Source organism: Vidua chalybeata, chromosome 8 (genome assembly GCF_026979565.1).
Source record: "Vidua chalybeata isolate OUT-0048 chromosome 8, bVidCha1 merged haplotype, whole genome shotgun sequence".
NCBI classification, from domain to species: domain Eukaryota; kingdom Metazoa; phylum Chordata; class Aves; order Passeriformes; family Viduidae; genus Vidua; species Vidua chalybeata.
The window spans coordinates 709,829-736,337 of NC_071537.1; the positions used below are offsets into that span (position 1 = coordinate 709,829).

A 26,509-nucleotide genomic window follows, 5' to 3' on the forward strand; every position below is an offset into this window, starting at 1 on the left:
CAGCAGTTGTACCAAACTTGACACTAAAACCTGGTGTAAGATAAAAGGGTAAAAATTCCATGAGAATAGTCAAAGGCTGATTTAAAGTGGTACAAGCAGACAGGGCTGTGGAATAGGAGATTCCATCATACCCTTTTTACTGATGTTCCACTTGTATCTGCTGAAAAAAGAGATCCACAACCGGCCAGCGCTGCTGTGTCCTGGGGCTGGGGCAGCAGCCCTGGCCACTCCAACCATCCCAACTGGAAACACCTCCCTGGGCTGGCCCATCCGGCCGATTCCCTCCCACACAGAAGGAAATGTTGCAAAACACAGGGAGCACGGCCAGGTAAACATTTAAAATTTATTAAACTTTTTGGTCAAAAGAACTGAACAATTATGTACAACCCCACGGATCGGCTCGAGCGGGCGTTGGGAACGCGGTCGGATCAACGCTTCAGCGACCCCCCAGTTCCACATCTCCAGAGTTCCAAAGTGTCACAACCAACGTACAGGACAGGACTGGCTGAACCGAACCTTCCCTGGGAGAACCTCAGGCTTTGTCCTTCCCACCTTCCTGGGACCCAGTGGCTCGGGGGGCGGTACCGGGAGGGGCGGGACGGCCACGGTTTGCTCTTGGGACTGGAACACGCCTTTGTTCCAGGGAAAACGGAGTGTAACCACGCTTGGGACTGGCTGGGGGAAAGCTTGGGGCTCTGGGAAGGAGTTCCCAGGCTGCAGGCACCTGGCAGAGTGCAGCCTCCGGCTGCTGGACGTGGCCCCGGGCTCATCCGGGGGAAGGGGATGTGATTTAGGCCTCTTTGGAAGAAAAAAAAAAAAAAACAAACAAGAAAGAAACAGTACCTAAGGCTTAAAACAAGTGAGCAAGAGAGCTCCAGCAGCTGCTGTCCCGCCAGCCGGGGCTCGGGACCCTGGGCAGCCCAGCCCGGCCCTGCTGCAGCACGGCCCGGAGTGGCTCTGGAACTGCAGTGGGAAATGCAAGATTCTACGCCAAATACTTAAAATAAACTGTTCCCTTTGTGACAAATACTAAAAAGGTTAAAAACCATAATGCACGTCAGGTCTGTCTCTGGCTGAGGGTGAGATGCACCAGAAGCTGCATGTTTATCCTCAGAGCAGAGAAGGTGTCGATGTTTTGGTTCCCTCCGTGCAAGGCCGACACTTGGTTAAGGCTGTGGATGTTTCTAGGACCCTTTCCATCTCCTACTTGGCACACACAGAGCCTTTGACAACAAATCCAGTGCAACTCCAACTCTATGACAATGCCAATGAAACTCTAAATTCAGAATCTGAAATACTACACAAAAAAGTTCGTATTAGTCTGCCAAAAACTCGGTGTTTTGGGGCAAACCCTGTCAGAGGTGCCACCAGAACTGTTCTGCACCAGCTCAGGACATGCAATACAAAAAGAAGACTGAATACATCCCTCCAGCTCTAAGAACACGTTTGATAGGCTGTTATTTATTAAGTGGTTTCCACCAGAAGGTGTGGTTATAGGTACAGTTGGTGAGTAAATAGCCATGGACACCTGCCTCGAGCCCAGCTCAAGCCCTGCCGCAGCGCTCCGAGGGCAGGCCCTGGCCCGGGCCCGAGGAGGAACGGACAGGCATCAAGCACGAGAAATGTTCTGAAAGGCCCAAATATTACAGCAGAGAGAGCGAGAGAGAGAAATTACACTTTTATGACAACTTTTTCTTCTCAGGTGTTAAATTTTTTGGTCTATAAACTGGAAAGGAAGGCTCAGACATCAATAAATACATTTGTTTTGAGTGTTGGCCTCATTGAGCACTGTCCACCAATTCTGCCTCGGAGGGTCCTCCCCGAAAGCCGCGTGGACGCTCCCACCCCACCGAAGGCAGAACCACACCAGGAACTCAAAGCCAGGCCAGATGCTCTCCGATAGCTCAAGGGAAGTAAGTGCATCAATGTTCCTCACTGATAGGACAACAAGGCCTTCTGTTACAGATAAACAACTGAGCTGAACTATGTGAGACGAGACTCTGTCCGCGGGCAGCCATCCTTAGTTAACCTTCTCCTGGAATAAATACAAGTTATTGGTGGCAGCTACTGCGATGATGTTCTCCATGGGGTGCCATGCTGTGTGCAGAATCTTCTTGTTGAAGTCCAGACTGTCAACGGTAATTTCGTCCTTCTTCCTCTTGCCAGTTGTGCACACTTTGCGTGGCTTTAGGATGGCACGAGGTTTGCTGCTCTCCCGGGAGGCCTCCAGGGTGGTGTCCCGGCGCGTGTTCCGCTCAAACGTCCGGAAGAAGTTGTTGTAAGATCCAGTCATGATAGTGCTGGTTCAAGGAAAGGGAAGGCAGACCTTGTCAGAAATAAAATCCACCCCTTCCTCTCACTCCCACACGTGACTGTCAGACCACGTTCATCACCAGGCCATGGCATTCCATTCTTCTCCTCTCCACTGGACACCTGCTCCACTCCTCTGGGACCCGAGCACCGCTTCCAGTGCACCGTTTTTCTTTTAGCAGGTGTTCCCCTGTCCCCTCCTGCCACTGGCACTCAGCTGCAGTTACACTTTGTTCATCTGCACATGAGCAAAGTGGGTTTTCCTGGTGCTCCTCTATCCCTCTGTCCCTTGTCAACAGAAGTCAGACTGGCCTGGGCTGGAAGGGATCCCAGATCCCAGCCAGTGCCACCCCTGCCATGGCAGGGACACCTCCCACTGTCCCAGGCTGCTCCCAGCCCCAGTGTCCAGCCTGGCCTTGGGCACTGCCAGGGATCCAGGGGCAGCCACAGCTGCTCTGGGAATTCACCCTGTGCCAGGGCCTGCCCACCCTGCCAGGGAACAATTCCCAATTCCCAATCTCCCATCCAGCCCTGCCCCCTGGCAGTGGGAGCCATTCCCAAGGCCCTTGTAAATACTCTCCAGTTTCTTGGCTCCTTGAGGTACTGTGAGGCCACCCTGGAGCTTCTCTGCAGGTGAGCAATCCCAGCTCTCCCAGCAGAGCTGCTCCATCCTCTGAGCATTTGCTGCCTCCTCTGGATTCTCTCCAGCAGCTCCAGGTGCCTCCTGCGCTGGGCCAGCTCTGCAGGTGGGGCTCACCTGGGCACAGGGGCACAGCAGCCCTGGCAATCCTGTTGGTGTGAGCTGCCTGCTCCAGGGATTTGTGCCCTGGGTGACTCGGAGCCGTTGGCAGCCCCGTTCAGGGCTGCAGCCCCTCCCCAGCCCCTCACCCCTCACCTGTCGGAGCCGTTCCAGCAGCACTCGAACTTGTCGAAGATGCAGTCGTTCTCGTAGAGGGAGCACAGCTTGCTGCGCAGGTACTCGTGCACCTGGGGACAGGGACACGCGTTGGACACGCACAGGGCACAGGGACAAAGGGACAGCTCAGCACGGGGGGGGCTGTACCTGGTAGGTCTCCACGGGCCTGTTCTCCATGTTGACGTCCCACACCTTGACAGACAGGTAGTCTCTTGTCATCATGTATCGCCCGCTGTGGCTGAATTTCACATCAGATATCGAGGATATTATTTCTGAAAAAAATGATCTGCTGCTAGGATCTTCAGGTTCCTCAAAAACTGCAGAGAGAACACACAGTTCCACATGAAACCAATGCCAGCTCTTACGGCTTCCATGTTTTCAGTATTGGAGAATTTTAAATCAGTGACCAGTTTCTTTCTGAAAAAATTTGCTGTTTGACACCTCTCAGAATAATAATCTCTCAGAAATAATCTCTTTTTTAGCACTGTGGTGCTCTAGGTCACCAGAGTGCCAGATGTCCATCTCCAACATTCAACTGGAGCACAGCACCAGCAAACCACAAGCCACAGGTCTTGGGGATCAACCAGAGCAGCAAACAGCAGTGGGTACTGTAGCCATCACACCTGACCTACACATCAGCCAGAACAGCAGCAGGTGGGAGCAGCAGCAACCTGAACACCAGGAGACCACTGGACCAGGTACTTTTCTTTAGCTCTGAACCACAGCTGTTCTGAACAAACCCTGAAATGTGAGCAGCTACATTTGCCACACAGTTTGTGTAATTTTAGAGAGCAGATCAACACACGTGTTGTTTGGATCCACAAGTCAACCTCTGAAATCAGAGATTCCTGACCCAGGCTACCCAGATCTCGCTCATTTTTGACAGACCCCTTGTAGCAGGATGTGATTCAGTCACGAGCAGTTAAAATGAAAGTGCTTTTAAGTGATTTAATGCAACACTGAACCAGATCAGTGGGGTGGCCTTGCGTTAGTCACTTCCCATTGCACAAGTATTTCCTTCCAGCACCAGGAAAGGCCTCTCTGCACTGCAGGAAGCTGGCCTGGAAGTGTCCGTGTGGCAGGCACCCCCAGGGCTGGGCACACTGCTAGAGCTCAGCTCTGCCAGCAGGGAACAGGAACACGTGGCTGTGTGCAAGGCCAGGCAGGATCCTCATGGCTTCCACAGCAAGGCTTTAATTCCTCACCTGCTCGTGCTTTGGTGGCTCAGCAGCCGAGGGGGCAGGCACCCTGCATCCCTGGAAACTTCCAGGGCACTTTCCTAAGGATTCATCCTATCCTAGCAGCTGCACTGGTCACAGGGGACAGGGATTCCGGCAGCATCAGCCCAGTCTGCAATGCAGAGAGGTGCAAGAGCTGCCCTGAACTGGCACGGGTGAGCAGATACCTGGAGAGGCAGCCAGTCTGAGTGTGGCCAGCAGACAGGTCCCACTGTGCCCAAAGCACTCCTCCTGTCAGTTTATGAGGCACAAATGGGCAAAGAGCAGCCAGGTGGTGCCTCACGCCACCCTCGTGCCCAGGGGTGGCCTAGAACAAGGCAGCTGAGACGTGCCCAGCACTGCCCAGCACTGCAGCCCTGGCACTCCCCAGGGAGGTCGGGGCCCCCACGGCCAGAGCAGCACGGCCAGAGGGCAGGATGGACACAGGGGAGCAGGGTGGGCAGGAAGGAGGGAGGGAAGGAGGGCGGGCAGGAAGGGAGGAAGGAAGGGGGGCAGGAAGGAAGGAAGGAAGGAGGGCAGGAAGGAAGGAAGGAAGGAGGGCAGGCAGGCAGGCAGCAGGGCAGGCAGGCAGCAGGGCAGACAGGAAGGAAGGAAGGAGAGCAGGCAGGCAGGCAGGAAGAAGGGTGGGCAGGCAGGAAGGAAGGAGGGTGGGCAGGCAGGAAGGAAGGAGGGTGGGCAGGCAGGCAGCAGGGCAGGCAGGCAGGAAGGAAAGAGAGCAGGGCAGGCAGGAAGGAAGGAAGGAGGGCAGCAGGGCAGGCAGGCAGGAAGGAAAGAGAGCAGGGCAGGCATGAAGGAAGGAAGGAGGGCAGCAGGCAGGAAGGAAGGAAGGAGGGCAGCAGGCAGGCAGCAGGGCAGGCAGGCAGGAAGGAAGGAAGGAGAGCAGGGCAGGCAGGAAGGAAGGAAGGAAGGAGAGCAGGGCAGGCAGGAAGGAAGGAAGGAAGGAGAGCAGGGCAGGCAGGAAGGAAGGAAGGAAGGAGAGCAGGGCAGGCAGGAAGGAAGGAAGGAAGGAGAGCAGGGCAGGCAGGCAGGAAGGAAGGAAGGAGAGCAGGGCAGGCAGGCAGGAAGGAAGGAAGGAGAGCAGGGCAGGCAGGCAGGAAGGAAGGAGGGCAGCAGGGCAGGCAGGCAGGAAGGAAGGAGGGCAGCAGGGCAGGCAGGCAGCAGGGCAGGCAGGAAGGAAGGAAGGAAGGAGGGCAGCAGGGCAGGCAGGCAGGAAGGAAGGAGGGCAGCAGGGCAGGCAGGAAGGAAGGAAGGAAGGAGGGCAGCAGGGCAGGCAGGCAGGAAGGAAGGAGGGCAGCAGGGCAGGCAGGAAGGAAGGAAGGAAGGAGGGCAGCAGGGCAGGCAGGCAGGAAGGAAGGAGGGCAGCAGGGCAGGCAGGAAGGAAGGAAGGAGGGCAGCAGGGCAGGAAGGAAGGAAGGAGAACAGCAGGGCAGGAAGGAAGGAAGGAGGGTGGGCAGGCAGGAAGGAAGGAGGGCAGCAGGCAGGCAGGAAGGAAGGAGGGCAGCAGGGCAGGCAGGCAGCAGGGCAGGCAGGAAGGAAGGAAGGAAGGAGGGCAGCAGGGCAGGCAGGAAGGAAGGAAGGAGGGCAGCAGGCAGGCAGGAAGGAAGGAAGGAGGGCAGCAGGCAGGCAGGCAGCAGGGCAGGCAGGAAGGAAGGAGAGCAGGGCAGGAAGGAAGGAAGGAAGGAGGGCAGCAGGCAGGCAGCAGGGCAGGCAGGCAGCAGGGCAGGCAGGAAGGAAGGAAGGAAGGAGGGTGGGCAGGCAGGAAGGAAGGAGGGCAGCAGGGCAGGCAGGAAGGAAGGAAGGAGGGCAGCAGGCAGGCAGGCAGCAGGGCAGGCAGGAAGGAGCACACTCACACTTGGAGTGCTGGTCACACAGTGCAGAGGAGCGCATGTCGCACAGGCGGATGGTGCCCTTGCTGCTGCTGTACACAAACACGTTGCAGTGGTGCGGGTGGAACTCGGCTGCGGTGATCACCTCTGTCAGCTCCTCCATGTTGGCTGGCTTGATGTCCACGATGTCTGCCACAGCTGGTCAAGGCCTGCAACGCTTCACATGCCAGGTAGGAAACGGGGGCAAGAGCTTCCTTCCCACCGTGTGTGAGGTACAAGAGTGGGGGACAGCCTGGAGAACTCTTCTGCGTTTTACAAGTCACAGAATCCCAGAATGGTCTGGGGTGGAAGGGACCAGATTGCTCCAAGCCCTGCCCAACCTGGCCTTGGGCACTGCCAGGGATCCAGGGGCAGCCACAGCTGCTCTGGGCACCTGTGCCAGGGCCTCACCCCCCTCCCAGGGAACAATTCCTTCCCAATATCCCACCCAGCCCTGCCCTCTGGCAGTGGGAAGCCATTCCCCTTTGGCCTGTCATTACATGCTCTTTTAAAACGTGCCTCTCCAGCTTTCTCCACCTCAAATCCACAGATGCTGGGCAGTTTCAGACTCCTGCAGTGAAAGAAGATCTCACAAGAATCAAAGTCCAGCAAGTCTCCCCAGGCCTCCTGCTTCCTATTGCACACCAAATAAACCTCATCTCTTTACCTAAAGCTTTGGAAAGCCTGACCTAAAACTTTAGAAAATTACCTATTTAGGCATCAGTACTTGTGCAATTTTTATTTTACTGCAGCTTTGTCAGTGTAAAGCATGCTGTTAGTTTTAGTTGCACAGGTTTGCAGAAAGATCTGAAAATTACTTCTGCAGTTAATGGTATCATTTGACATGAAAAAATATTGAGATTTGGTTTCAAGAGAAGTGTCACTTGGTTAGGAGACCACAAACTTTGAAAAAAGTACCCACAGTAACAAAGGATTTACTTTTCATATCCAATAACTCATTTAAGCTGATTGAACTCCACAAGTTAGGGATGCTCCCACAATTCCTCAGTTTCTCCTTCAAAATCAAATCCTCTCTGATGTTCCTACTGACAGTTTTCCACTGGAGGCATGCTTGCCCTCAGGAATGACTGAGCATCCCAAAGCCTGCTTTTACTGCATTACACCTCCAGACTTCAGAATCCTCTTTTAAGCCCTGGCTTCAAACACCCACTCTAATTAGTACCGTGGAGTGGTTCTCTTAAGCACAGGCAGCTGAGCTGCACCCGCTGCGCGGAGGGCACCGAAGGATACTAAAGCTCCTGTTGGTGACCTCCAGGTGCCAGAGGTTGATGCGGAGGTCGTCGGCAGACAGGTACGTGGCGTAGTCGCTGTTGACAGAGATGGAGTTGATGTGGTAGGTGTGGGCGTTGGCGAAGGTCCTGCGCGGGCTGGCCTCCACCATCAGGTCCATGGGCTTCAGCGTTGGCACCTGAGCGGGCACAGAGCACACGGGCTGGGCACAGGGTCACTGCTGAGCCCCGCGGGGTCACTGCTGACCACCCACAGGGTCACTGCTGACCACCCACAGGGTCACCACGGGACACGGTCACTGCTGACCCCCACAGGGTCACCACAGGACACGGTCACTGCTGACCCCCACAGGGTCACTGCTGACCCCCACAGGGTCACCACGGGACACGGTCACTGCTGACCCCCACAGGGTCACCACAGGACACGGTCACTGCTGACCCCCACAGGGTCACCACAGGACACGGTCACTGCTGACCCCCACAGGGTCACCACAGGACACGGTCACTGCTGACCCCCCCGCAGGGTCACTGCTGACCACCCACAGGGTCACCACAGGACACGGTCACTGCTGACCCCCACAGGGTCACCACAGGACACGGTCACTGCTGACCCCCACAGGGTCACCACAGGACATGGTCACTGCTGACCCCCACAGGGTCACTGCTGACCCTCACACATCACCCAGACACAGGGTCACTGCTGAGCCCCGCGGGGTCACTGCTGACCACCCACAGGGTCACTGCTGACCCCCACAGGGTCACCACGGGACACGGTCACTGCTGACCCCCGCAGGGTCACTGCTGACCACCCACAGGGTCACCACAGAACACGGTCACTGCTGACCCCCACACATCACCCAGACACACTGCTGACCCCCACAGGGTCACTGATGACCCCCCACACATCACCCAGCACAGAGTGACTGCTGACCCCCAGAGGGTCACTGCTGACCCCCAGAGGGTCACTGCTGACCCCCACAGGGTCACCCAGCACAGGGTCACTGCCTTAGGAAGGACCCTCTGGATTGAGTCCATTCCCCAGCACTGCTGAGGCCACCACCATCCCCTGTCCCCAAGTGCCACACACAGCTGTGAAACCCCTCCAGGGATGGGGACTCTGCCCCTCTGCCCTGGCCCACGAATCCAGCCTGTCCAGCTCCCCCTGTGGAGCTTCCTGCCCTTCAGCAGATGCACATCCCACTCACCTTCCATCCTCTGTCAACTCAGAGGCCACCCTCGATCTCCTCAGCCAGATCATCAATAAAGACCTTAAACAGAACTGGCGCCAACAGTGAGCCCTGAACCCCACAGCTTGTTTAATGGCAATTAATTAATTGCACTGCACAGATTTCTGTATTGATTTGGTGACTAAACACTTCTGAAATCCACTGAGCACGAAAAATACTGACAGAGCACATGGATGCTGACTTTGGACACTGCCAACAGGAAACCTCCTGGTCAAAGCCAGCCCTTGGTGCCTCACCCAACAGCACGTGGGCTGTGTTTGTAAACAAACCCTTCAAAATGTCCCCAGACCTTGGGGGGGTGCTCAGGAAACTGGCAAGAACAGCCTCCAAGGAAATTCCCAACTTGTTCATGAGCAGCCAGCAGGAATTCAGGCACACCTGGATGTCCTGCTCCCACAGCCAGCCGAGCTCAGGGTGCCTAAGATAACCCGTCTTCCTGGAACAAGGACTGATCCACCCCAGAGCTCCCTACCTGCCTTCCCACTTTGCATCTCCCAGCCTGTTTACATCCAACTAATGACTACAATTAATCCATTTTCAATCCTTTTATCAGGCCACTGTCCTATCTCAGCAGAGTGCTCCCAGCCTGGCTGTGACAGCACAGGTGCACTAATGGGGACGATCAGGAATGGGACTTGGAAATGCCACGGTCTCTGTGTGAAGTGCTGCTCCTCCTCCATGGCCACGTCCCCATGAACATGGGCACTGTGTTTCTGTAACAAAACCTGCCAACAGAGCCCCAGAGCTCCTGGTACACTCTGGCTCTCCGAACCCCGAGCATTTTATACATGAAGGTACCTCCAGGTGAGGCTTTTCCTCCAGCCAGCTCTTGTTCAGATTTGGCTCATCCATCAGCCCTTCCAGGCTGCAGTGCCTGCAAGGGCTGCAGCCCAGAGCAGCAGCAAGTGCAGGGGACTGACTGGAGAGGCTCCTGCTGCTGCTGCTCCCTCCGTGCAGGGCAGTGCCTGAAGGAGCCCAAAGGGCCTCTCTGGTGCCCGCCCCAGCAGGGCAAGGCTGCAGAACCCAAAACTCCACCGGGACCTCCTTCTAGCACTGGATCCTAAGGGATGTCCTTGGGTTTAGCTGCTCTCATTGGAACACTCAATCCAGCCCTGGCTTGCACACACGGAGGCAGTGGATATCCTTTCCCAAGGCATTCTGTACACCCAAAGCTTCTGTTCAACGTTCAGCTTTGGCAAAAGCAAGACAAGCCCCCAAGAAATGCCTCCAGCTGAAGTCCCTACCATGGAGGGGGGCTTTGAGAGCAGCAAGAGTCTCAGTTCTGCTCCTGCTGATGGTGGAACAACATGAAACCCCAGAAAAACCACAACCCCATCTTTCATTTTGTGGGCTCCCACTCCAAATGATCCCAAGTTTGGTGCACTAACCCTACCACTACAGCATGATGTCCAAGACTATTCCAGTGCACATCAGGTTATCCAAATGCTTGGAATTTGCTCTAACAAACACACCTTTTTCCAGCCACAGAATACCCTATTCCAATTTTTGAGTCATACTCTTAGAAATACAGTATTATAATGATGAATGTTTTCCTCAAGCTTTCCAGAGGAACTTTTTTTAATAGTTTTTATATGTAAGAACATGAAATGCCTCCATTTTTTCCTGGAAGTTTTCAATGAGCCTGACTCAAACACTTTTTTGATTTGCACATTTCAGTTTGGTAGCACAAAGATCGAGAAGAGCATGCAGAGAGATACACAAAGTCAAGGAGCAGAGACGTACCCGTAGTTCTGTGACTCGGAAAGGCTCCCTAAGTCTTCCATCTTCATCTTTTAAATTATAACCTTCGGCTCGTTTATCCCTTTCACTTATTTTCCATAGTTTAATAGTTTTATCTAAAACCAAAAAATTCACATGCTTGAGAATGGATTGAATACAAAATCAAATCACTAAATATGGACTCAGCAGAGTGGACACGAGTGACCTGTCTGCAGCAGGACCCTGACAGAGTTCTTTACCCACAACGTGAGGTGCAGTTTGAGTAAGATCCCAATTTGTGCCTGGGCAGTAAGGCCCTGTGCCTCCCACTCACCCAAATGCCACTGCCTGGGGAGAGTTTCACACACCAATTCCCCAAATTCCCCACTAAGCCCTGGATGATTAGCTGAATTACATCAGGAGAACACTGCTAGGGACCAAACCCAACAAGCACATGAACCCCTTGTACTAACTGTCCTAAAGGAAACCAGGTTTGTCCCAGGTACCTGCTCAGAGCCAGCCAGAGGCAGAGATCAGGATCTGCCCCACTCTTTGGGGTTCCAAAGGAATGCACTTGCCAGGTGTTACCAGGGAAGTGTTCCAAGTGCAGGCAGTGAGTGCACACTTGTCTCACCCAGTGGGGAGATCCTTGGCTAACTGGAGCCAAACCTCTCCTCCCCAAACTCCTGCAGAGTATTTCAGATGACACAGTTTAAAGAATGCTTTATTAAGACTTCTATCAGAGGAAATTATTTTAATTGCACAGACCAGCAGACAGAAGTCACTCCTGCTTTTAGAATTTCACCATGACCTCACAAACTGATCCAAACTGTTAGGAATAATGTATTCCTCTGATAATAAGAGCAAGTTTTTTCCACGGAATAGTTTAGGTTGGAAAATACCTTTAAGACATGAGTCTGTTTCCACTAACCCATGTACCCAGTTCTACAATTTAATTTACAGATGCTCCATGATGCACCAAAACTAAACAGACCAAATATTCACATAGCCAACATTACAATCAAAACACAGTTTGCATGTAATTAGAGAAGACGTTAAAACAACCCCAAAGTATGTCAGAAAAAAACCCCAAGTGTATGACAGGTGAGACAATATTCCAATGGCAAAGTTCTTTGTGCAAAAGAAAGGGCCCTTACCATTTGTAGACAGCAGGAAGTGAGCAGCATTCTGTTGTGGTAACCACCTAATTTTATTAATTTTTTCCTCAATTTCTAGACTTTTCAAGTAGTCAAACTCAGGCTCATGACTCTGGAAGGTACTGTAAACATTGTATTCTCCCCGAGAGAGAGGACGGCTTTTAGTCTGCAAGAAAAAGAGCATTTCTTGAGGCTGGTGGCACTGGGTCCCTCAGAAATGGCCCACACAAAACAATCACCAGAAATTGTCAATCAGAACATCAGCTTTTACAACAGCTCTTGAATTTTGAATCTTCAGTCTGTGATATTGTACCCAGTTTAGCATCAATACAGTGCACACAGCCTTCCTCTTTAGAAATGTAGGTTTATGTATCAATAATCTGTGCACCCTTCAGGCTTTGCTACTCTCATGTGGTGGGTGTGGGAGCAAGGAACAGAGAGCAAAGTCCCAAGGTTCCCCAGATTTGCATTATCAGATTTGAGGCAACTTGTTATCAGGCTGAGTACGTTGGTGTCAGTGGTTTGTGCTGCAGAACAGCCCCAGGGCTGCAGTTTGCCCTGCAGTGTCTCACAGCTGTGGAGATTCCACACTCTCACTTAACTCTCAGACTTCACTGCCCATGTCATTGACTTGTAAGAATTTTGGGCAGGTTCCTCCCATCTGACCCCATCCAGAAGTTCCCTGCACTCGGAGTGAGCTGCCTTGGCACTGGTGCTTTCCCTCTCTACTCACACATTTGGTTGGAGTAATTGCTGCTTGCAAGTGAAGTCAAGTCCTGCGAGCCCAGGGCATGATGCAGAGCATTCCAGGGTGCTTTCCCAAATCCCAAGTGTCTAGGGAACTGTATAACCACCCTAAGCTGTCACTGACCTAGTTAACCTAATCTTAAATCCAAACTGGGTAAAAAGTATGGCTATTATTTTAAGGTTCCAGCAGTATACACTTATTTTAGATTCTTTCCTGCAGTTTTGACCATGACAAAAGAAACGTTCCTCATTCCCAACTCTTCCCTCAGTTTCCACGTGTTCCCAAGGTGACAGCTGCAAACTCCTGTGTGAACAGTCTGACCTGGGGTTTGTTTTTCCCCGCTCCAAGGAAGTGCCACGACAGGCAGGTTTTGTCTTAGGAACAACTGAGAGCCAACCCATAGTAGTGCCTCTCCATGGCAGGCAAGTCCAAGATGCTGAGAAGTTCAGGATGTGCCTGAGGCACTTCTGACCTTCTCTCTGGGCCTCAGTTAAGCCTCTGGCCACCCCAGTAAGTGATGAATGAGCCCGGAGCCGTGTGGGTGCAGCCAGGTACCATCTCAGCAGTGCTGGCACCTCACTGCTCCAGAGCCTCCCAGGACAACCAGAGAGGCACCTGTGGGACAGGGCTGGGACCAGCAGCACAGTGAGGAGAAATGCAAAATACTGGCCAGGTGTTCATTAACAGAGCATCATCTGAGCCCCACAAGGAGAGCAGAGGGGTTCTGCTGGAGAAATCCCACAGCACCAAAGATCTGTAATATTCATGTACAGACGAGGTGAATTAAAATTCCATGATCAATTCTGGTATTTCTGACCCAGGAGAATGCTCAAACCCTCAAATTCCCCTCAACTCCTCAAAGGATGGGATACACAGATGCTTTGGTGGGAACTGCCATGTGGAATACTGACTTTTTAAAGAACACATGACAATTACTCTTCGGCACTTGGTGGACGTTTCCCATCCCCACTGCTGCTCGGGATATCCCAGCTCAGGGATGTGGCTCAGGATGAACACACAGGAACATTACAGCACTGTCACACAGCAGAACTCATGAAGAGGAGCTGTGGAAGTGCAGGAGGGACAGTGCTCCCACCCTCCTGATGGGAAACGCTCAAGTGCTTCTGGAGAAGAGACTGTTCCCACTGGTTTTAAATCCTCAAAAAATTTTAACCACCTTATCCTGTACTCCTTGCAGCTTATTTCCTGAACTTCTTTTACATTCTCTCCCAGAGCATTGTGATTTATCTCAGATCAGCCTGACCCAGTGGAAAAATTTGGGAGAAAGTCAAAATTCTGCAAAATGACACTGAGGACACCAGGTACATATAACTGCACTTGGATTTTGGGGACTCACTTGGATTTTGGGAACTCTTTTTTTTTGGAAGGAGGGAGGGGAGCCCTCACAAGACCAACTTACCAAGTACAGATTCTTAGAAACTTGGCTAACTTGGGGTTTTCTGAGGAAAACTCTCCATTTAAACCTCAGGGCATGAACAGATGAAGTGAGACTGTGCAACACAAGAACAGTGTAGTAACAACGCTTTTGTTTTTGAGTCACTGACCTCTTGTTCCCTTTGAAATATAACCACTCTGCCACCTTTGTCTCCTGTTGCAAGAAGATCACCAGTGTAATTAAATTCAACTGTTGAAATTATATCAGCTGTAAAGAGAACAGAAATAAACCAGCACTGTAATGTGGAAAGCAAATCAAGGAGTTCCAAGACTTGAGCACAAAAAAAGCATTACAACTCGTATTAATGCAATGACAAAATTATTCATTTACATCCCCAAATGCAGCCATATTTCAAAGCCTGACACACTTTTACTGACAAGCTAAAACACTTATTCCTCAGTGCAGGCCTTTAGTCACCAGAGGCACACTGGCTTAGGAATCCAAGGTGTGTGTGCTGCCCCAGGCAGTAACCCTGCAGTGTCCATGGGGATATCCCTGCCTGAGCCTCCCAAGGTGTGTGTGCTGCCCCAGGCAGTAACCCTGCAGTGTCCGTGGGGATATCCCAGCCCTGAGCCTCCCAAGGTGTGGGCAGTAACCCTGCAGTGTCCGTGGGGATATCCCAGCCCTGAGCCTCCCAAGGTGTGGGCAGTAACCCTGCAGTGTCCGTGGGGATATCCCTGCCTGAGCCTCCCGAGGTGTGGGCAGTAACCCTGCAGTGTCCGTGGGGATATCCCTGCCTGAGCCTCCCAAGGTGTGGGCAGCAACCCTGCAGTGTCTGTGGGGATATCCCTGCCTGAGCCTCCCAAGGTGTGGGCAGTAATCCTGCAGTGTCTGTGGGGATATCCCAGCCCTGAGCCTCCCGAGGTGTGGGCAGTAACCCTGCAGTGTCCATGGGGATATCCCAGCCCTGAGCCTCCCGAGGTGTGTGTGCTGCCCCAGGCAGTAACCCTGCAGTGTCCGTGGGGATATCCCTGCCCTGAGCCTCCCCCAGGGATCCCACCCCAGTGTGTGCATCCTGCCAGGTGTGCTGCTCCCATGGATCCAGGTGAGGCTGAGGCACACCTGCCTTTCCCCAGCCAAGCACTCAGGGATTTAGTTACTTCAGGAGCCTGGAACAGGCAGCTCTGCTCGGCCAAAGGGGCAAAATAGAAACAAAACTCTTCAGCTGAGCTTCCTGAACCAGCTCCCTGCAGAAGCACCAGCGGGGACACAGGGAAGCAGGAGAGCAAAGGAAAAGCCCTCAGGACCTGCAGTGCCCTGGGGCCTGGAGAGAGACCAGTGCTTATCCCCAGAGGAGCCCCAGTCCCTCTGGGAGGTGGCAATAAAGAAATAATTGCCACTGAACAACCCCAGCCAAGGGGAGGTGAGATAAGGAGCTGGAAATGTCTATCCCGGGGCTGGGGCAGATGGTAACAAACCCAACAAAGCACTCAGCAAACACTGCTCCTGCTGGGCCTGCTCACATCAAATATTGCATTTATGATGCAGATAGCAAAATTCTGAGGTTTGAAGTGTATGATATCAATTAGTTCCAGAGTGTGCAATTGGAGACTCCCTGGAAACTCCTTTCCTGTATTGATCTTGATGTGCTATCTTTGAAATTCCTTTCAATAATGCCCCACTCTCACAAGGAAGGTGATTAGAAACACTAACCAGTTTTCTCAACATAAATTCATTTTTCATCTTTTATCAATGATGCCCTTAAAAGTTTTTTCCTAGTATGGAGAGATAATGACTTACCTTCTTGGATAAAAAAAAAAAAAAAGTTATTTAGAGCAACTAAATAAATGAGTAAATATAATCTTTCTATGGATTTATGCCAGCCTTCAATATCACATTACTAACCAGCTTTTGGACACATCCAGTTTTATAGTCACCTTTCTTTAAAGGGAATTACTAGTCAATTATCAGTTATTATTAATTATACACAGGGATTTTAGAAGACACACTGGAGAAGCAGGAAACCAAGGAAAAAGAAACAAACTGGGAAGGTAAGCAATCAGTGAAGTGACTTCACAGAGAATTTTATGACATTTTCAGTAGTCAGATAGGAAGAAGCCCTTGAGTTATGAAAGTTTATTAGTAGCAAAACTAATATTCCACTACCACCCCACCTGCAAGCCCTTCTAGCAAGGATCCCTTTTACCCTTGGAGACTCAGGAATAATAGCAGGGATAAATGCCTCCTTAACACATACAATTCTTTCAAAGTCACAAAAGCCACTTTTCCATTTTGTTTTAGAAAAGGAAACGGTTATTATTAGCTTCTCCCATTTTCTACTGGAGTAGTCACACAATTATTTGCTCAGAATAATCTGTGTATCATTTTTGTTTCCCAAAATTGCCCAAACCAGCTGCTGACACAGCCATTAGTCCCCAGCAGTGCTATCCAGACAAACAGAATCTTGGGTGGAAACACACCAAAACACAGACACTACCCAAATTCCATGGCTTGAAACAAGAAATGCAGGGAGAGGAGGGTAAAGAAGATGTACTGAAATAGTCTGTCACCAACATGCTCTAGGGAACGGGGAACTGGGGGGTGGGCACAGCAGGACAAAAATAGAGAAGCTGCCTTTAAATATTTTCTAAGTTACAAAATTTGGAAGATGAGCAAATACCTGCTTTAATAGCACTGTACTTGTTTTATCCATAAATGTATGAATGATAAAGTTTTCCCTATAGGCATGTTTAATTGAAGCAGATCAATCCCCCAAATCATTCCACCCACTATCCTCAGCACTCTCCCATCTCAAAGCAGGTGAAATAAAATATTCCAGGACTCCAAGTAAAGCACAGAATGAATTCCAAACCATTCCCGTTCTGCTCAACATCTCACCCACCTACATTTGCTCTTCACTTCCAAGTCAGCTCAGAACTTTTGGGAAAGAACAAAGCAAACCTCTGCAGGCTCTTCATCGCTGCATTAACTCTGGGATTTCTAAGCTTTTTTATCAGATATCGTAACTGCTTCTTCGCTGTACAAGCACCAGTCTTATCCCCCTGCCTTACTTTCAGCCTCTTCTCCATGCCAGCAGAGTAACTACCAGTGGAAAGTGGGAAAGGCTGAGCAAAGCCAAACCAGTGTGATATTTGCTCATGGACAGCACCCCAAGGCTCTCTTCTCAGGTACTGCTTTTCTAGAGACAGAGGTTTGTCCAGCTGTCCCTCCAGTTCTGTTCCTGTGGGGCTGGGACTTGCTCTGCATCCACGTAAATCCTCCTCCTGTAACCAGGGAGGGCAGCAATCCCTGGGACTTCACAGTAACATACAAGGCTGGCAATATTTCTTTCCAGACAAGAAAAAGTCATGTTTACCCCCACTTCTGGAAATGAGTTCCAGCTTGGTTACAATGCATCCAGAGGAGAAACTCGGAGCTATTTTCACAGCTGGTGTATTACAAGGATTGCTGGCAACTACACTGTGATTCTGTAGCACCCCCAAATTTAAGAGCACTGATCACTTCCATGGGTAGGAAACACCATCCCAACACATCCAGCTCTACATTAATGTGGTGGAGCCCACTGCCTGCCTCAGGACAGCCCTGTAAGCCCTGACAGATGTGTCAGAGTTCAGTCTGAGTGCTCGGAGCCTTTCACCATCTCTGCTGAGGGCAAACCTTCCTACAAACAACTCCTGCCAGAATTCTGGGAAGTTTACAGCCTCCAGAGCCTCCTGGGCAAGTTCTGCTGAGAGTGGAGGGAGCTGGGGTGGCAGAAACCAGCTTTTGTTAGGATTTGGAGATGACAGCAAGCTTATACCTGCAAACTAACTTAATCCCCCCAGGATTCATCCTGGGTATTTCTGACACCGGTATCAACGCCCGGGCTCTCAGCTGAGGTAATGGAGAATGCAAAGAGATCCACAACATCTACATCAGGTGCCTAAAATTAGCTCCCGTGAACTTTTCCTCTCTAAGCTGGCTGTGCATTGCTGCTCTGGTTAAAACCCAAACCTGAAAACATGGAATTACCTGATGGCTCACCCAGGAGAAAGGGAATTTGCAGCTGCAGCTCGCATTCAGGAGCAACACTAATGAGACATGGTCAGCACCAGTGCCTCTCATCCTCCTGAGCTGTTCAGAGCCTTCTGTGACAAACCCACTCCTCAGACACGTAGTGAAAAGGAACCAAACACTCACAGCTCTCTAACAGCACCTAAAAAGAAGGCTGCTCCAGCTTCCAGGGCATTTTAACTTAGAATTTTCCAAGTATGTAATGGACAATGTACCACTTCAGCACACAGCCTGAACAATGCCTGCCTGCAAACCTGGCTCCTGTCCTGTTCCCCGGAGAGGAGTCTGAATGCACAGCCCCATTTCCCATGAGCCATTCTGGGACCAAAGCAGGAACTTCTGTAAGGCCCAGGGAAACCTCTGCAGAGGCTCCTGCTTTGAGAGGAAATGGCTGGCTTGGCCTCAGGCAGATGGTTGGCATGGACTGCCAGGGAGACTGCCAGTGGGACTTGAGCAGAGGGAATATTTCTGTGGCCGTGATCAAGCTCAGAGGTGACACACCTTCCCCTCCAACACTGTTATCCTACAAAGCTGGAGTTATCCCGTGGCTGGACAAAGCTGTGGGAGGCACTGTGTGGTCTCCCACAGCAGATGGGAAGCAGGCAGAGAGTGCAGAAGGGATCAGCACAGGTTATCTGCTCCTACATCAACTCAAGAGCAGACACTGGGATCTCCCTGGAATGCTGTGCTGAACTGTGTGACACGACATCAGAAGGAACACAAGTCTCTTTGCAGCAGACAGGGACAACAGACCATTCTGAGGGACCACAGGTGACAAATGTGGGCAGTGAGAACAGCGAGGAGCCATCGCTTCAGAGCAACTCAGGAAAGACTCCTCAAAGAAAAAATATAATAGGAGCAAATAAGATCAATCAAAAAAAAAACCAGAGAGCCTCTTTAGAGGGAAGAGATTATCAAAGAAAATGAAGCAATTTAGAGACCAACACCCGCTAAAGAGCAAATAATAGAAAAGATGTTTAAAAACCAAAATCCTATTGGAGCTTAACAAGTTCCAGACACACAGGGCCTCAGAACTGCTTGTCACTGACCTGCAGTAACTGCACTTCCCAAACACTCCCATGGAGGTGCAGCTGCACTGAAGGTGCTGGGCTGGGCAGAGGGAAGCAGGGCTGTGAAGTCAGACAGCTCTGCAGCTGGGATGGCTGCAGGAACCACACCAGGAGCTGCTGGCAGCACCCTGCTCCAGCCTCCTGTGCTGGGAGGGCAGGCAGTGCTGCTGACTCTGACTCCAGCACCCATTTCTGCCCCGCAGCCTCTCCCTCCTCCCTGGCCAGGTGAAGGAGGGCTGTCCCCTGCAGCTGCCAGGACAGCCTGTGGAACAGGGGGGGCAGCCTGCAGTGGGGAGGGACCGACTGCTCTTGCTGTCAGTGCTCCTAAAGTGCTGTTTCCTAACAGCTGACAGAAATCACAATTGTACTGAAACGTGAGCCAAACTTTACAGCTGCCAATAACCACCTGAGAAGATACATACACATCCAAGTTACTCAAATCACCTATTTTTCAGAATATGCCTCCTTATATACTCAATTTTTACATTTCCACTTTCAGGATTTCTTTGAAGAGTTAACACAGGAGTGAGGTGTACCAGAAATCAGAATAAACCAAAGGGATATAGTTTTGCTCAGACCAAACTTCTCTCAGCTTACACCACTAAACACTCTGCCAACCTAAAATATCTGTAAGGTCTAACCATTTTTTTATGCCCTAATACTCAACTCACTCCTGAAACTGGCTTGAATTGTCTTTAGGCAGCTGGCAGGGTTTAACTTAGTCCAAAATAACTCAGCTTTTGGGACTAGTTGAACTCCTTGAACATATTTAAGGTAAAGCAAGAGCAGGGCACCGGCCAGCCGGGAAACAGAAGCTCTTGGAGGCCATGGCAAACTCCAAACATCTTGTCTGGAGTTGTGTGGGAAAGCCTGCCAGCTCCTGTGTGTCCTGGATCCCTGGAGCTGAGCCACCTGGCTCCGGGAGGAGCGCGCGGGCTGCTCCGCTGGGAGCGCTGGGCACAGCCTGGACGGACAGACAGACGGACAGCCGGCAGCAGCACCCTGCTCCCGGGGCTGCCAGCACCCCCAGGCACCCCTCAGGGGGGGCACAGCACCCCAGAGCTCCGGCTCACGGCAGACGTGAGCGCCGCTCCCTCACGCAGCTCAATCTGTGTTTTCTGTCAGTGGAAGCAGACGGTGACACTGGGAGTCCCCTGAATGACATCCCAAAAAAGCTGTCCTGGAGCTTGGGGGGCACACAGCTGTCTGCACGGAAAAGCTGTCTGCAGGGAAAGCCAGACCAGCATGGCACCAAAAGGAGCAGCACAGCCAGAGCTCAGCTACACAGATGTGCTCCTTTCCTGCCTGCAGAGCTTGCCCTGCCTTCCCCACAAGCCAGGAAAAGTTCTGGAGGTTGTTTCTCAGATTCGTGACATAATCCAGTACTCTTTGTGCAAATCTACTGCCTCGGTATTATTTTTTAACCTTTGGAAGACTAATTCCAATAAGCTTTCTCCTACTAGAAGTGTATTTAATTAATTCATGCTATTGTTAGTTTTTTCTAAGTAGCTCATCGTGATGATTTTGGGTGTACTTCTATCAGGAGTTCATAAAAGTCTTTACATGGTAAGAAAATCAAATTTTTCTTTCAGTTAAAGCTTTCACATCTTCCCATCCTTTAAGAAAATAGTGGGGTTTGTCATTTCTCATTAGGCTTTTCCCTCTGCACACAGCCTGCCCGTCTGCAGGGACAAATCCAGTGGCTCCCCCTGCTCACACAGGAAGACTTGCACTCATTCCTGTATTCCCACCACTCAAATTGCTTTGTTGTGCATGCCCACTTACAACTCTGCAATTGATACTCACTGCTTATTCAAACTCTTCACCATTCACAAGCTACATCTTACCAAAGCTTCATATTTCATCAAAATACCATGATGGAATCCCAGCCTGGTTTGGGTTGGAAGGAGCCCCAAAGCCCACCCAGTGCCACCTCTGCATGGGCAGGGACACCTCCCACTGTCCCAGGCTGCTCCAGCCTGGCCTGGGGCACTGCCAGGGATCCAGGGGCAGCCACAGCTGCTCTAGGTAGCCCCAAGGCTTCAGGGAGGTCCTGCTCATGGCAAAGCACTGGCTTTCAAGGAAAAACCCAGCCCAAACCCAGCTTACAGCCCACCTTCTGCCCCTCTGCAGCACAAGTGTCACCTCCAGCATGACCAGTGACTTAGGGTGACAGCAAACAGCACATGGCTCTGTAGTCACTAGCCCCCTACCTTCCAGCTCTTACAGAAAAAAGTCATTATTAAAGCTTACAATTCTGCAATTCCCTTCATGCAACTGAACCAGACATCACAGAGCTGCACCTCTACTGTAAGAGTTTTTTTTAAAGCACAAAACCATGCCTGAATTTCCTTTAAGAACAGGAGAATAGGCCAAGTGAATTCCTGAACCCCACACGAGAACGTCTCAAACCACTGATTTGTAACGACAAATTCTAAAGAACATTTCTAAATCACTTGTAGCTGCACTCAGGATTACAGGCTAACATATTTTTATTAGACTGTGGTTGTCTTTGCTCCTTGTGTTCTGCTTCCTGGCAAACTGCTGAGGTGTCTGACCTGGCACCTAACAGGCAGCCAAAGCAGAAGGAGAGCTGGCTGAAGTGATGGTAACAAGGGATGTCTCAGTTTGGCAGGGCAGTCAATCAATACTAGTCACTATCTAGAGAATTAAAAAAAAAAAGTTTATTTCTTGGATCATTAACTGGAGACACAGCAATGCATCCAGCAGTGGTCATGGATTAGATGCAGAACATCTGGCCCACAGGAATTTGGGCATATCTGTACATTATTTAATAAAAAGATTTATACTTTACTTGCCCAAAAAAAAGAGCCTCACAAAATGGACAATTTTGAACATGCAAAACAAATTCAACACTGAAATCATGGAAGTGATAAAGTCTCTGGCAGCATTTGTATTCTCTATTTAGAAAGGTCTTTCTACAAAACAAGCAACCCAAGAATTAAAAGTTCCATGGGCAATCAGTGCAAGTTTTGGAGTCACGTGGTTAACACTAACAACAGCATTACAACACAATCTTTAATTAGCTTTGTTTTCAAATTGTGATTGCTGCCATCCCTAAAATTAAAATCTTTCAATCTCTGTTTTATCCTCCAGTCCTCTCCCCTGAATCCAGCTAAACTTTTCCGTTCTAGAAAAGTCATATCCAACCCTTTACAAAATCCATATTCAATAAGTGATGGATTAGCCTGGTCTCTCAGAAATGGTCAGACTGAACAGTGCCCTTCTCTTTCCTGACACAGAGCCTGAACAGAGGTCAGGGATTAGTCACCGAGGAAAGGCAAGGCACGGACAAGACAAAGAGGAGACAGTGATTTTCTGTATTAATGACCCAGTTAGGAAAATCCAGCTGCCAATCTGATACAGCTGTCCCAGTGTTTGTGATGAAGCCAGACACCTGAGAAACAAGTATGGAATATAAAATGTACGCTGGAACTGCACTGTAAAAGAAAGGACTTTCTGGTAAAGTCGCCTGGCTGAGCAGTTTCAACTCCTGAATAATCCTCTAAGAAAATCCAGCAAAACACTCTGCATGGAAGAGGCTGGACGGCAACTTCATGGTGTCCTCCTCCTCTAGAGAGCTGATTTTTCACAAAATAGTCCAAAAATTGACAGCAGTAGCAAGTTTGCACCATCACAAAAAATAATGTGCAATTCAAAGGCTATTTCAAGGCAACAGTTGTCCATCAAGCAGGTTTAGATGTGCAGTTTGGTAAGAGAGGATTTAAAAGAGGGTAATGAGTAAATATGTCCCTAACTGAGGCCCAAAATCTAGCCATGTATTTGTACTCTTGCTAGGAAATTAAATTTGGGCAGTTATTAGCAAATAAATAACATATTTTTTATTCAATTTCAAGGCAAAATGTAAGAGGAGGGGAAAGGCCACAAATCAAAACAAAAAAAAAAAAATCAAGAAGTCACAAAGCCTGTAAATAGTTCTGGTATTCCCACAAGGAAAACAAAACTTTAGTGGTAGTTTTGCAAAAGCAGGTGCTGAAAGATTCCTGGAGCTCTCCTGCTCTGTGCAAATCCAGGCTGCTCAGGAGTTACCTGGGAAGCCAGGTGCCCCCAGGAGCCAGATTTCCCCAGGACTACATCCTTTACTCATGGAGAACTGGCTTTTAGTCACACAGGTGACAGGCCTGAGAAAAAAAAAAACATTTAAAAAAACATATAAGCCACCTCTATACATTTCTACAAGATTTCTGGGAACTTCAGAGCAACCTACAAAACATACAGAGGGGAGAAAAAGGAAGAAAACAACGGAATGGGTCTAGTTTCTCAAACAGTTTCCAGTCTATCCCTCCAATGGCCATTATTTTAAATGGAATGCCAAACAAGTGGCATGAAAATGAAAACACTGTCAGCACAATTTCCCCGTAGCAGGCCGCAAGGAAAAATATTTACTGCATCCAGTAATAAAAATAAAATCCCAAACCCAAGCTGAGCACACACGGCCCTGCAAGTTAATTCACACTTTAGAAAGGAGCACTGCCAGCCTGGACAGTTAGAACACAGGAAATTTAGGGGCAAAAAAAGGACTTTCTCATCAGAGTCAAGCAAAACTCCACCCAGGTTCTGCACACTACAGCAAACACTTTTCCCAGTTAAAACATTTCTTGTTTTCTACTCTGTCCAAAACATGAAGCGCCTGGAAAGTTTCAGAGAAATGTGAAGGTGTGCCCTTTTTCCCTGCTTAATATCCCTATTTATAGCTCCCAAATGTTAACGAGTGGGAATCAAATCTCTCCACAGCTGCAGGAACCCTTTAAACTGCACTTTTCAATGCAGCACAAATGACAGAGCTGCACTCTCTGTGCGTCAGAGCGAAACTTGACAAGCCTGACAGACTCCACTGGTGTTTCTTTTTTTCCTCTCCCTGTATCATATCACTGTTGTTACCTTTTATCCTAAGCCCAGAACTACAGACAGTTATCCTAAGCCCAGAAGTGTGCCCAGTTCTGGGCTCCTCGGGACAAGAAAGCCAAGAGCTACTGGAGAGTGTCCAGAGAGGCCACAGAGTCCTTTTGGGACTGGAGCATCTCTGAGATGAGGAGAGACTCTGGGAGCTGGGCCTGCTCAGGCTGGAGAAGGGAAGGCCGAGGGGGGATCCCAGCGAGCCGTACAAATCTCCCCAGGGGCTGTCAGAGGCCGGTGCCAGAGGCAGGACGAGGAGCACTGGCCAGGAGCTGAGCCACAGCAAGTTCCACCCCGGCGTGAGGGAGAACTTCTGTGCACGGAGGGGCAGAGCCCTGGGGCAGCTGCCCAGGGAGGGGCCGGGGTCTCCCTCTGCAGAGCCCTTCCAAACCCTCCTGGACACGCTCCTGTGTCCCCTGCTCCGGTGACCCTGCCTGGGCAGGGGTTGGCCCGGCTGGTCCCAGGGGTCCCCTCCAACCCCCAACTATCCAGGGATTCACACTAAAGACCTGGAGGAAGGCGCCGCGACTGCTCTGCGATGCCCTACGGGTGGGAGCTCGCTTAGTCATGGCACACACCCCCCGGCACGGCCGGGGATGCTGCGGCGCTGCCCCGCGGCCGCCCGGGAGGGCTCAGCGTCTCGGGGCTCCCCTCACCTTCCGCCACGTCCTCGTCGATCGCCCCCTTCACCTGCAAGAAGCACCACTGCACCTCGTTGCTGCCGCCGCCGTCGCCTCCAGCTCTCGCCACTACTGCGGAGGGGAGAAAGGGCGGTGAGAGAGGGAGGGAGAGAAGAGCCCCGGCCCGGACCCCCGGCCCGGACCCCTCGGGGCCGCCGCGCTCCCGCATCACCCGCCGGTGCCGCCCGGCGCGGCCCGGCCTGCGCGCGGCTCCCGCGGCCCCACGGAGCCGGACCCGCGGCCCATCCCGGCGCGAACGCGGAGCCGAGCGCGGAGCGCGGACACAGACCTGCCATGGCGGGGGGAGCCGCGGGAGCGGGGCCGGGAGCGGGGCCGGGAGCGGGACGGAGCCGCCCGGAGCCGCGGGAGGGTTCGCGGTTTCAAAATGGCGCCCATTGCCGGGCGGCCCGGCCGTGACGTCACCGCCGGCTCCCCTCAGGGAGGGCGGGCCGGGCAGCGAGCGGGGCGGTGATCGCGGCACCGGCACCGGCATCGGCCTGGCACCGGCACCGGCCTGGCACCGGCCAGCGGGAGGATGAGGAGGAGGAAGAAGAAGAAGAAGTAGTAGTAGTGGTGGTCTCGGTGCTGTGGAGGCGCTCCCCAGGCGGCAGCGGGGGCTCCACGCGCGCCGCTCCAAACGCGGCTTTACGTGAAGGGACGGGGCGGGAGCGCCACAGCGGGGAGATAACGCTGTGCCTCCCGATTCATTTCTGCTCGCTCCCTGAAGGGTTAATCGTGATGAGGAGAAAAAAAAAAAAAAAAAAAAGAGAGAAAAACCAACCAAAAGCAACAAAAAATCCAAACGTGCCTCTGACTCGTTTCCGCCTTCAGCGAGCGCTTGAGCCGGGGTGAGGGGAGGGAGGGTAGCGGGGGCTCAGGGGCTCAGCGCTGCCCTGGGACGGGTTTATCACAGAATTTCAGAGTCACTGAGGCTGGAAAAGCCCTCCAGGATCACCGAGCCCCAGCCGTGCCCCATGCCCAGCCTGTCCCCAGCCCAGAGCTCTGAGTGCCACCTCCGGGAATTCCTGGGGCACTCCAGGGATGGGCACTGCAACCCTCCCTGGGCAGCGCCTGCAAGGCCCGACAGTGACAGTGACAGTGACAGTGACTGTGACAGTGACTGTGACAGTGACAGTGACTGTGACAGTGACTGTGACAGTGACAGTGACAGTGACTGTGACAGTGACAGTGACTGTGACAGTGACTGTGACAGTGACAGTGACAGTGACTGTGACAGTGACAGTGACTGTGACAGTGACAGTGACTGTGACAGTGACTGTGACTGTGACAGTGACAGTGACAGTGACAGTGACTGTGACTGTGACTGTGACAGTGACAGCCTTTCCTAAGCCCGGCTCTGCTCTCCTCTCTCAGTGACAGCCTTTCCTAAGCTCGGCTCTGCTCTCGTGTCTCAGTGACAGCCTTTCCTAAGCTCGGCTCTGCTCTCGTGTCTCAGTGACAGCCTTTCCTAAGCCCGGCTCTGCTCTCCTCTCTCAGTGACAGCCTTTCCTAAGCCCGGCTCTGCTCGTGTCTCAGTGACAGCCTTTCCTAAGCCCGGCTCTGCTCTCCTCTCTCAGTGACAGCCTTTCCTAAGCTCGGCTCTGCTCTCGTGTCTCAGTGACAGCCTTTCCTAAGCTCGGCTCTGCTCTCGTGTCTCAGTGACAGCCTTTCCTAAGCTCGGCTCTGCTCTCCTCTCTCAGTGACAGCCTTTCCTAAGCTCGGCTCTGCTCTCGTGTCTCAGTGACAGCCTTTCCTAAGCCGGGCTCGGGTTGCTGCGGGAGGCGATCGCGGTCCAGCCCCGAGCCGGGCCCGGGCCCTGGGGCTGTGCCCGGCCGGGTTCAGGGCAGGGGGCAGGGGTGGGTGAGGGAACACGGCCGGCTGCGCTCCTGGAGCCCCCGGCT

At 51.7% G+C, this 26,509-nt stretch overlaps 1 protein-coding gene across 2 annotated transcripts; it reads right to left on the reverse strand.

Annotated features, from left to right (window-relative positions):
* Positions 1-329: 329 nt before the first annotated feature.
* PPP2R2D (protein phosphatase 2 regulatory subunit Bdelta) lies at positions 330-25,043 on the reverse strand. Of its 2 annotated transcripts, none has more exons than XM_053949090.1 (10): positions 24,898-25,043; positions 24,585-24,677; positions 14,016-14,113; positions 11,703-11,868; positions 10,570-10,682; positions 7,581-7,758; positions 6,315-6,479; positions 3,374-3,543; positions 3,206-3,297; positions 330-2,300 (listed from the first exon to the last, which is right to left on the reverse strand). In XM_053949090.1, the coding sequence occupies exons 1-10, from the start codon at positions 24,902-24,904 to the stop codon at positions 2,021-2,023; spliced, it is 1,362 nt and encodes a 453-aa protein (XP_053805065.1). In that variant the 5' UTR covers positions 24,905-25,043; the 3' UTR covers positions 330-2,020. The 2 variants fall into 2 exon arrangements, with proteins under 2 accessions (XP_053805065.1, XP_053805064.1); XM_053949089.1 differs by having other exon boundaries at positions 24,585-24,680.
* Between the last annotated feature and the right edge of the window lie 1,466 nt (positions 25,044-26,509).